This window comes from Nerophis ophidion, linkage group LG09 (genome assembly GCF_033978795.1).
Source record: "Nerophis ophidion isolate RoL-2023_Sa linkage group LG09, RoL_Noph_v1.0, whole genome shotgun sequence".
Taxonomy (NCBI): domain Eukaryota; kingdom Metazoa; phylum Chordata; class Actinopteri; order Syngnathiformes; family Syngnathidae; genus Nerophis; species Nerophis ophidion.
This window is the reverse complement of record NC_084619.1, coordinates 51,231,647-51,243,533: the sequence shown is the minus strand read 5'-3', so window position 1 is coordinate 51,243,533 and position 11,887 is coordinate 51,231,647. Positions and strand designations below refer to the sequence as shown.

General features: G+C 36.1%; 2 protein-coding genes across 9 annotated transcripts in view; one reads left to right on the top strand and one right to left on the bottom strand.

Moving 5' to 3' along the window:
• The window catches only part of abcg8 (ATP-binding cassette, sub-family G (WHITE), member 8), a 40,846-nt gene extending 33,152 nt beyond the window's left edge, over nt 1-7,694 (bottom strand). Inside the window, exons 1-5 of one of the 2 annotated variants that reach the window (XM_061911191.1) lie at nt 7,206-7,694; nt 4,342-4,443; nt 4,137-4,284; nt 3,153-3,391; nt 1-99 (exon numbers count right to left, since the gene is read on the bottom strand). The exon at nt 1-99 is cut by the window's left edge and continues 34 nt beyond it. In XM_061911191.1, the coding sequence (XP_061767175.1) occupies nt 1-99; nt 3,153-3,391; nt 4,137-4,284; nt 4,342-4,443; nt 7,206-7,253 (636 nt within the window). In that variant the 5' untranslated portion in view covers nt 7,254-7,694. Of the gene's footprint in view, nt 100-3,152; nt 3,392-4,136; nt 4,285-4,341; nt 4,447-7,205 lie in introns of both variants that reach the window. The other variant, XM_061911190.1, reaches the window with a different exon arrangement.
• The window catches only part of abcg5 (ATP-binding cassette, sub-family G (WHITE), member 5), an 18,583-nt gene continuing 14,035 nt past the window's right edge, over nt 7,340-11,887 (top strand). For 6 of the 7 annotated variants that reach the window (XR_009808173.1, XM_061911198.1, XM_061911193.1 and 3 more), the window contains exon 1: nt 7,340-7,764. Coding sequence is in view for 5 of the 7 variants with exons in the window: in XM_061911198.1 (XP_061767182.1) it covers nt 7,607-7,764 (158 nt within the window). In the remaining 2 variants the exon portion in view is untranslated. Of the gene's footprint in view, nt 7,765-7,865; nt 7,932-11,887 lie in introns of all 7 variants that reach the window. The other variant, XM_061911197.1, reaches the window with a different exon arrangement.

Sequence of the window (11,887 nt, the reverse complement as noted above, 5' to 3'; positions counted from 1 at the left end):
CCGTCTCCGCTCCCCTCCAGAGACCCCCCGTACGTAGTCGTTACCCACCCTCGTGTGGGCACACTGTCTCAGACGCAGCTCTGCGATGACGTCGTCCACCTGTGAACACCAAGACACCTGCTCACACCTGGATGGACCCGTAGACCAATGTCTTTCAACCTTTTTTGAGCCAAGGCACATTTTTTGCGTTGAATAAATAAGGAGGGACACCACCAGCAGAAATAGCTAAATAACGAAATTCAGTTGACAGTAAAAAGTCATTGTCGCAATTGTTGGATATGACTTTAAAGCATAACCAAGCATGCATCAATATAGCTCTTGTCTCTAAGTAGGTTTACTGTCACGACCTGTCAGATCACGCTGTGACTTATTTTGAGTTTTTTGCTGGTTTCCTGTCTGTATTGTTTTAGTTCTTGTCTTGTGCTCCTATTTTAGTGGCTTTTGCTCTTTTTTTGGTATTTTCCTGTAGCAGTTTCATGTCTTCCTTTGAGCGGTATTTCCCACATCTACTTTGTTTTAGCAATCAATAATATTTCAGTTGTTTTTATCCTTCTTTGTGGGGACATTGTTGATTGTCATGTCATGTTCAAATGTACATTGTGGACACCGTCTTTGCTCCACAGTAAGTCTTTGCTGTCGTCCAGCATTCTGTTTTTATTCACTTTGTAGCCAGTTCAGTTTTAGTTTCGTTCTGCGTAGCCTTCTCTAAGCTTCAATGCCTATTCTTAGGGGCACTCACCTTTTGTTTATTTTTGGTTTAAGCATTAGTCACCTTTTTACCTGTACACTGCCTCGCGGCACAGTGGTTGAAAAACACTGCTGTAGACGTCAAAATTCTACCAGATACAGGATCTTTGACTTGGCTTTTTGCAGTTAAAGCAAAATGCAAAAAAAGAGCACCCATGATCCTGTCATATAAAATATCGTTAACTCACATTTTTACAGGAAGTCCTAAAAAATAGCCGAGTGCTTCTGTCTAATAGAGGATCTCTGACTAGCGTTTTCAAAGTAAAGTCCTAAAGAACAGCAGATCGCTCTTATCCGGTTGGGACCCTTGACAAGTGTTTTTTGAGGAAGGTCCTAAAAAAACAGCATTGCACTTTTCTGTCGTATAAAATATATTTGACTATACTTTTTGCAGTAACTCTTTGAAAAATAGAAAAATGCTTTTGACTTAGAGAGGATCTTTGACTAGCGTTTTTGCAGAAATTTCCTAAACAACCGCAAATCGCTCCTGTCTTATAGAGGATCATTGACCAGTGTTTCTGTTGTATGTTCTCAAAAACAGCAGTGCACTCCTGTGATTTAAAGGATCTTTGACTCACATTTTGTCAGTCTTAAATAGCACCATTGTGCTCCTGTCATATAGAAGATTTTTGACTATGGTTTTTGCAGCTAAATCTAAAAAAAGACTCCTGTCATATAAAAGATTCTGAAACACATTTTTAGCAGTAAAATCCTAAAAAAAACTGCACAGTGCTGTCCTGTGTTATGGAAGATCTTTGACTATGTTTTTTATTTTACAGTAGGTGCTAAAATAGCAGCAGAGCACTTATGTCATTTAGAGGATCTTTGACTAGCATTTTTGTAGAAATGTCCAAAAAAAGACATCTGCAGAGCGCTTCGTTCTATACAGGGCCCTTGACAAGTGTTTTGCTGTAGTTCCTCAAAAACAGCAGAGCACTCCTGTCAAATAGAGGATCTTTGACTTGCGTTTTGGCAGTAAAGTCTTAAAAAACAGCATTGCGCTCTTGTCATATAGAAGATCTTTGACTATGGTTTTTGCAGTAGGTTTTTAAAAATAGCAGAGCATTTATTGATATATAGACGATATTTGAAAAGGCTATTGAATGCCCTGAGATTACAATGACCTGGATGAATGAGAATATCCATAGACAATGTACCATATACAGGATCTTTGACTGCAGTACATTTTGTAGTAAAGTCCTAACAAACAGCAGAGTGCTTGTGTCTTATATAGGATCTTAGACTAATGTTTTCACAATAATGTCCTTAAATAACAGCAGAACGCTCCTGTCTTATAGAGGATCTTTGACATGGCGTTTTCGCAGAAAAGTCCTAAAAAAAACAGCATCATGCCCCTGTCTTGGAGAGGATCTTTGACAAAGGTTTTTGCAGTAGGTCCTCAAAAACAGCCGAACACTCTAGTCGAATAGAAAATGTTAAAATCATTGAGCAACATTTGTGCGATATAGTCCGCAAAAAAGGACACAGCACTTCTATCATATAAAGGATCTTTGATTAGGTTACCACATACACGATCTTAGACTAGTGTTTTTGCAGTAATGTCCTAAAAAGCAGCAGAGTGCTGCTGTCTTAGAGGATCTTTGACTGGCGTTTTAGCAGATCAGTCCTAAAAAAATAGCATTATCTTTGACAAAGGTTTTTGCAGTTGGTTCTCAAAAACAGAAGAACCCTCTCTTTGAATAGAAAATCTTAAAATCTTTGAGTAAAATTTTTTGCGGTAAGTCAGAAAAAAACGATACTGCGCCCCCATCAAATAAAGGATCTTTGACTAGTGTTTTTGTTAAAGTGCTAAACATCAGCATTGCGCTGCTGTCATATAGAAGATCTTTGAGTATAATTTTTGCAATCTGTCTTTTAAAATAGCAGAGCACTCCTGTCACATAGGAAATATTTGACTGCAATTGAAGTTCCAAAAAAAAAAAAAAAAACGGCGGCACACTTCTGCTTTATAGAGGATCTTGATCACGGTTTCCAGTGAAGTCCTACAGCATCACACTCCTGTCTTATAGAGGATTGTTTTTTGTTGTAGAGAGAATATTTTATACTTGTGTTTTGTTGACTTTTGTGTCATTATAAACAGCAAAGAGCTCTTCTCAAATAGAGGATCTTTGAATCACCTTTTTGCAATAGATCCCAAGATCAAGTAGAGTGGTCTTGTCATGTAGAACATCTTAGATTAATAGTTGCAGTAAAGTCCTAAAAACCCAGCAGAGCTGCCATACAGTACTGTGTACATGATCTGTATCCTGTTTATTGCCACATGTGAGGGTGGAGACTAAAGTGAAGCACTACACTACACTGTCCTAACAGAAGAGTATTATCTTTGTCAGCGAATCATGAACTGATCAAGCTAGTTATGGAGGATTTGGTTGTTTCCATGTTACCCTCTGGTCCCGCTGGGTCTGCGTGAAGTGCGTGGGCAGTCTCAGTTTGGCCACAAAGCCGAGGGTCTCGCGTACAGTGAGGTGAGGAAGAAGGCGGTCGTCCTGCCGCACGTGAGCGATGCTCTTCTTCACCAGCTGGGCCGTGTTGGGTCGACCGTTGATCAGAATTTGGCCAGAGGTGATGGCGCCGCCTTCGTCTCGACAAGTGATGATGTCCAACAAGGACGTTTTACCGCAGCCTGCATGACAGTGTGAATAGTTTCTGCTGAACTTTTTAATGTTTTCTGGTAGTTTCACAGATAAAATGCAACACACTATTTGGTACACCTGCACATTAATCCAATACTAATATTATAATAATAATCATAGTAATAGTTTCAGTTTGAATATAATGACCTTTTTATTGTCATTTTCCAAGCAGCATATAATACAGCTTTCAGGCATTTTACTGATTTATGATTGTGATTTAAATACTGTACCTTATAGAGTGTTGATTGAACTGTGTTGTGGATTTTATGAATAGCTTATTTAGTATTTTACATTATTTTAATACATGGTCAGAGGAAACTAACAAATACATGAAATAAGATAATGTAATATCAAATTAAATATAACTATACATTTTTTCTAGGAATTTGTTTTCCAATAGTAGAATGTTTACTTAAACAATTTTAGGCCTTAAAAAATACTGTACGAATTACAAACAACGTAACAAATAAATACATAAAATATTTGTTAAGATTTATTTTTAACAATTGGAAACATTCAAAGTGTATTAAATATTTAGGGTTAAAATAGGCATATTATTTTACATAATTAATATTTTTATATGGTTGTGCCTTGCGTGTATAACTTGTATGAAAATGTTGCAATATTTGTTTTTCCTTAAAAAAAAAGAGAACATTTTAAAACAATGAGTTATAATAAAAAAGGGTACAGTTATGTATTCAATTTTCATTGGCACAGAGAAGTGTGTGTGTGTACCAGAACTTCCAATAATGGCCAACATCTGTCCACTGCACACACGCAGGCTGAGGTTGTTGATGGCTGTCTGCTTGTCTCCTTTAATCTCCCACGGCAACTTGAACTCTGACAGCCTCTCATACCACGGAATCTGAGCTGCTGTGTCCACCTACACTCACACAATTAGTAACAAGCAATGGTATTGTGTGTGTGTGTGTTCTGTCACCTCATAGTGCAGGTTGTTAACCTCCAACTGGTTACAATCGCCAGAGTACGTAAAGTACAGACTGCTGTCCTCCTCTGAGGAGAACAGTTGTGTGTCTGCATGCTGCTGCAGAGAAAACACACTCTTGGTTACAACATCTTTGTGTTTCTGCACAATCAACAAATCAAAACTGAGCATTGTTGTTTTATAAATTACATTTTTATCCTAGATTGTGCAGGATGTTATATGTGTTTTTATGTACCGGCAGTGGGTTGCCCTGAGTGAATCTTTGATGTAATACTGAAACATGTCCTCTGAAAACCAAAATGTGCCGCAACTGTTTTATGACAATCTTATGATAATCCAAAGCATGTTTTTGCCCCCTTCTGTTTTTATTTGTGATTTATACATTGACATTATTCACACCCCTCCAAAAAAATTCTAAATTTCTGCACCAAATTGTACATCTTAATAGTTATGTGTGAATGTGGTTATGATATTACACACAATATAACTAATACATCTCTCCTCCCCCCATTAGGTCACTAGCCTAATTTCAACACATTGCCCCTAACTGTGCATAAACACAAACCCCACTAATTACCAGGTATTAATTTAATTAGTTGAAACAATTCCTGGTAATCAAAGTTTAGAAACATAGGCTATTTATGCATTGAGGATATGTCAACAAATGTTATTAAAAACAAATAGAAATGTGTAGATTTGTTTAGTCCCTACTTAAAATGTTGTGGTAATTAGTGAGAAGTATTTCCGCTAACTAACTTACTATCTAAAAGTGAAGCTAGCCCCAAAGTAAAATGTATTAAGATGAACAATTATTATTGTAAATTCATAAACATAGGTATACAATTATTTGTAGGTATTTTTAAAGATACTTTTTTGTTGCATTCTCTCTTATTAGAAGATTGTTTAGGCCGTGCTGTAACTACTTAACTGTAACAAATGAATAAATACACCAGGGGCATCGCCAGAAAGATTTCACTGGGGCACGTGCCCCACTGTTAATCTGCAGTGCCCCAGTAAAAATTTCACCAATAAAAAAAAACGCTTCAGAGTTTTAAGTCTACTTAACATAGACAACAGCGCACATACTACTATGGTAATTGATTGCTACTGTATTCACTCCACATAACAATGAGCACATGGCTACTTAATTTGGTAATTTTTTCACGTGTGGATCGAGACTTCAGTTGAGAGAGAGAGAGAGAGAGAGAGAGAAAGAGAGAGAGAGAGAGAGAGAGGATGAGAATCACTGCGTGAGGTAGGTAACGTTAGCCAACAACAATTTGTTAATTACATTATTTTGATTTTGATTTGACTCAAACTGTAACTCCTAGATGGATTTAAGAAAGTTATTCGCCCGCAACAGAGAAGAAGCAGCAGGAATGAGAGGTGTAAGTGAAGTCCTAGCTAGCTAGGCAACATAATTTTCTTAAGTTGATGCTAAATTAGCTAACGTTATTCCTTGTATCAAGACAAACATGTTAATTTGCTGTACGAGCTGTCGGGGGAATTTCCAATGAACATGAAACATAATGTTGGTTATTGTCTGCTGGTTCTGCATCAATGATGATTTGGAGTAAGCATGTGTGAGTTGAGTGCTTCTCAAATGGTTTATCTTCAGGAAAAAAAAAACATTTTTCCATATCACCAAGTTGTGAGCCAATTTTTAAATCATTGAAGTTTATTTCACAGAAAAATAGCACAGTAGACTTGTCTTGTTAATCGGTGCGACTTTGACTAAAATAATCTTGTTTTGTCACCAGAAAAATGGCTACAGCTAAAGCATCTGGTTTTATTTCCAGAAAAAATAGTTACATTTCTGTATTTGTTTTCAGAAAGATGGCTGAAAATATCGGGATTTGTTGCCCCATTTAGATTAAAAAAATATATATTTCCATGTCTGTCCTGAGACCTCCTCCAACTTGTTATTCGGTTTGCCTTTTGCTAAAATACTCACTAATAGTCACTAGAAAAATGGCTAAAAATATCTGGTTTTGTTGCCACAATTTGATTTTTTTCTCCCTAAACTTTTTTTTTTCCATGCACACATCTGACTGCGACTCACTGAAAATGACACGACCCACCAGTTGGGAACCACTGGTCAACAGTATAACAGTTACTGTAATATTTCCATGTCTGTCCAGAGTGATTGACCACTTTGCAAAAATGAAAATGAGACGTTACAGTTTACTTCTCAGAAAATGATTCCCTGAACAGACACACAACAGTTGTTCATTTATTCTACTACTGTGGCTTTATTGTTTTGTGTATATTTTATAGTTTTGTGTATCTGAAATAGGATTAGTTACATTGCCATAAATGGAAATTAAATAATATAAAAGAACCCAGAGATGTAGGAGTGCTTTATATTTTGTTTTACTTTTGTAGATGTTAAATTTGCAGATGATTACTGGAATATATATTTCAAAAAGATTCATTGCTCTTCCTTTTTGCTTTTACCAGTAGCAGTTTAGAAGTCCGGAGTAAAAAAGTGCACAAGTAGGTCAAATGCATTAGTTAATTTCAGGTGGTTAATCAAAGATCCATACAACATAATCTGATATGATTTCATAGTTTAAAGCACTATTTATGTATTTTTTATGATAAATAAGTGCTAAAAATGTTTTTGCTTGTGCGCTTTGCATGCTCACATGAATTATTTGTGCCCCAGGTCTGCCCAAGTACAGTATTAGGTCTAGTGACGCCCCTGAAATACACAGTAATAAATCAAATAAGGATATATGATTAAACTAATAAATTAGTTTAAAAAAATTGTATAAAAAGTTTGTGATTTTAAAATCAGTAATAATAATAAAAAAAAACTAGGAAATGGAGCAGTGAACATAGTGTCCACGACTGACCTGTGAAGATCCGTTGGCCTGAGTGAAGCTTCTGTCAGTGTCCACCATGTTGCATGCAGCTCAATGTTTGGCAGGTCAAAAGGTGAATGAACCTCTCATCCCCACCGTTCTTTTCTTCTTGTCTTTAACGTCTACGGTTTTTCACTCAACAGGAACTACTTTTCTCACGCTCTTCCAAAGTCATGTTCTGCCATCTGCTCCGTGCTGCGTTCGAGGACACGCGGCCAGTCGTTTTACTCGGCGTCCTGCCTTCTTTTAACAAGCGTGGATCAAAGTTCCCTGCGATAAAGCGACCAGACTGCAGTGTGTTTATGGCACTGCAGCTGTCAGATAAGTAGAGCACAGAGCGGACCAAAGACAACGGGGTCATATGGAAAGAAGGTTTGCAGCTGAATCGAGACATGAGCAGACTCTACTCAGTGCAGCTGGACCCGGCTGGCCCAGGGACTGAGGACAAAGAGTCCTTCAAGTTTGTGTCCGAGGTGATGAGGGATGGAAGAGACGACAGGACGGAACCTCGCTGCTGTCTCAGTGTCAGCAAGATATCATACTCTGTCAGGTAAGACTCTCTAGAAAAATGTTATATTCTGTCAGGTAACATTCTATAAAAGTATTCTACTCAGTCTGTTAACATTCTAGAACTATGTTCTATTCCGACAGATAACATTCGAGAAAGATTACCTACTCTGTCAGGTAACATTCGAGAAAGATTACCTACTCTGTCAGGTAACATTCTAGAATTATGTTCTACTGTTAGGTAACATTCAAGAATGATTTGATTAACGTGGACCCCGACTTAAACAAGTTGAAAAACTTATTCGGGTGTTACCATTTAGTGGTCAATTGTACGGAATATGTACTGAACTGTGCAATCTACTAATAAAAAGTATCAAATGTTGTATTCTGTCAGGTAACGTTTTAGAATGATGTTGTATTCTGTCAGGTAAAATTCTAGAATGATGTTGTATTCTGTCAGGTAACATTCTAGAATGATGCTGTATTCTGTCTAGTACATTCTAGAATAATGTCGTATTCTGTCTGGTAACATTCCAGAATGATGATGTATTCTGTCAGGTGACATTCTAGAATGATGTTGTATTCTGTCAGGTAAAATTCTAGAATTATGTTGTATTCTGTTAGGTAACGTTCTAGAATGACGTTGTTTTCTGTCAGGTAACATTCCACAAGGATGTTGTATTCTGTCAAGTAACATTCTGTCAAGTAACATTCTAGAATGATGTTGTATTCGGTCAGGTAACATTCTAGAATGACGTATTCTGTCAAATAACATTCTAGAATGACGTTTATTCTGTCAGGTAACATTCTACAGTGATGTATTCTGTCCGGTAGCATTCTAGAATTATATTGTATTCTGTCAGATAACATTCAAGAATGATGTTGTGTTCTGTCAGGTAACATTCTAGAATGATGTCGTATTCTGTCTAGTAACATTCTAGAATGATGTCGTATTCTGTCTGGTAACATTCCAGAAGGATGTTGTATTCTTTCAGGTGACATTCTAGAATGATGTTGTATTCTGTCAGGTAAAATTCTACAATTATGGTGTATTCTGTTAGGTAACGTTTTAGAATGACGTTGTTTTCTGTCAGGTGACATTCCACAAGGATGTTGTATTCTGTCAAGTAACATTCTAGAATGATGTTGTATTCTGTCAGGTAACATTCTAGAATTATATTGTATTCTGTCAGATAACATTCAAGAATGAAGTTGTATTCTGTCAGGTAACATTTTAAAATGATGTCGTATTCTGTCTGGTAACATTCCAGAAGGATGTTGTATTCTGTCAGGTGACATTCTAGAATGATGTTGTATTCTGTCAGGTAAAATTCTAGAATTATGGTGTATTCTGTTAGGTAACGTTCTAGAATGACATTGTTTTCTGTCAGGTAACATTCCACAAGGATGTTGTATTCTGTCAAGTAACATTCTAAAATGATGTTGTATTCTGTCAGGTAACATTCTAGAATGATGTTGTATTCGGTGAGGTAACTTCAAGAATGTTGATGTATTCTGTCAAGTAACATTCTAGAATGATGTTGTATTCTGTCAGGTAACATTCTAGAATGACGTATTCTGTCAGGTAAAATTCTAGAATGACGTTGTATTCTGTCAGGTAACATTCTACAGTGATGATGTATTCTGTCCGGTAGCATTCTAGAATTATATTGTATTCTGTCAGATAACATTCAAGAATGATGTTGTGTTCTGTCAGGTAACATTCTAGAATGATGTCGTATTCTGTCTAGTAACATTCTAGAATGATGTCCTATTCTGTCTGGTAACATTCCAGAAGGATGTTGTATTCTTTCCGGTGACATTCTAGAATGATGTTGTATTCTGTCAGGTAAAATTCTAGAATTATGGTGTATTCTGTTAGGTAACGTTCTAGAATGACGTTGTTTTCTGTCAGGTGACATTCCACAAGGATGTTGTATTCTGTCAAGTAACATTCTAGAATGATGTTGTATTCTGTCAGGTAACATTCTAGAATTATATTGTATTCTGTCAGATAACATTCAAGAATGAAGTTGTATTCTGTCAGGTAACATTCTAGAATGATGTCGTATTCTGTCTGGTAACATTCCAGAAGGATGTTGTATTCTGTCAGGTGACATTCTAGAATGATGTTGTATTCTGTCAGGTAAAATTCTAGAATTATGGTGTATTCTGTTAGGTAACGTTCTAGAATGACATTGTTTTCTGTCAGGTAACATTCCACAAGGATGTTGTATTCTGTCAAGTAACATTCTAAAATGATGTTGTATTCTGTCAGGTAACATTCTAGAATGATGTTGAATTCTGTCAGGTAACATTCTAGAATGATGTTGTATTCGGTGAGGTAACTTCAAGAATGCTGATGTATTCTGTCAGGTAACATTCTAGAATGATGTTGTATTCTGTCAGGTAACATTCTAGAATGACGTATTCTGTCAGGTAAAATTCTAGAATGACGTTGTATTCTGTCAGGTAACATTCTACAGTGATGATGTATTCTGTCCGGTAGCATTTTAGAATTATATTGTATTCTGTCAGATAAAGTTCAAGAATGATGTTGTGTTCTGTCAGGTAACATTCTAGAATGATGTCGTATTCTGTCTAGTAACATTCTAGAATGATGTCCTATTCTGTCTGGTAACATTCCAGAAGGATGTTGTATTCTTTCCGGTGACATTCTAGAATGATGTTGTATTCTGTCAGGTAAAATTCTAGAATTATGGTGTATTCTGTTAGGTAACGTTCTAGAATGACGTTGTTTTCTGTCAGGTAACATTCCACAAGGATGTTGTATTCTGTCAAGTAACATTCTAGAATGATGTTGTATTCTGTCAGGTAACATTCTAGAATTATATTGTATTCTGTCAGATAACATTCAAGAATGATGTTGTATTCTGTCAGGTAACATTTAGAATGATGTCGTATTCTGTCTAGTAACATTCTAGAATGATGTCGTATTCTGTCTGGTAACATTCTAGAATGATGTTGTATTCGGTCAGGTAACTTCAAGAATGCTGATGTATTCTGTCAGGCAACATTCTAGAATGATGTTGTATTCTGTCAGGTAACATTCTAGAATGACGTATTCTGTCAGGTAGAATTCTAGAATGACGTTGTATTCTGTCAGGTAGAATTCTAGAATGACGTTGTATTCTGTCAGGTAACATTCTACAGTGATGATGTATTCTGTCCGGTAACATTCTAGAATTATATTGTATTCTGTCAGGTAACATTCTTGAATGATGTTGTATTCGGTCAGGTAACTTCAAGAATGATGTTGTATTATGTCAGGTAACATTCTACAATTATGTTGTATTCTGTCAGGTAACATTCTTGAATGATGTTGTATTCTGTCAGGTAACATTCTACAATGATGTTGTATTCGGTCAGATAACATTCAAGAATGATGTTGTATTCTGTCAGGTAACATTCTAGAATGACGTATTATGTCAGGTAACATTCTACAATGATGTTGTATTCTGTCAGGTAACATTCTTGAATGATGTTTTATTCTGTCAGGTAACATTCTTGAATGATGTTGTATTTGGTCAGGTAACTTCAAGAATGATGTTATATTCTGTCAGATAACATTCAAGAATGATGTTGTATTCTGTCAGGTAACATTCTAGAATGATGTTGTATTCTGTCAGTTAACATTCAAGAATGATGTTGTATTCTGTCAGGTAACATTCTAGAATGATGTTGTATTCTGTCAGTTAACATTCTACAATGATGTTGTATTATGTCAGGTAACATTCTACAATGATGTTGTATTCTGTCATTTAACATTCTAGAATGATGTTGTATTCTGTCAGGTAACATTCTTGAATGATGTTGTATTTTGTCAGGTAACATTCTACAATGATATTGTATTCTGTCAGGTAACATTCTAGAATGACGTATTCTGTCAGGTAAAATTCTAGAATGACGTTGTATTCTGTCAGGTAACATTCTACAGTGATGATGTATTCTGTCCGGTAGCATTCTAGAATTATATTGTATTCTGTCAGATAACATTCAAGAATGATGTTGTGTTCTGTCAGGTAACATTCTAGAATTATGTCGTATTCTGTCTAGTAACATTCTAGAATGATGTCGTATTCTGTATGGTAAGATTCCAGAAGGATGTTGTATTCTTTCAGGTGACATTCTAGAATGATGTTGTA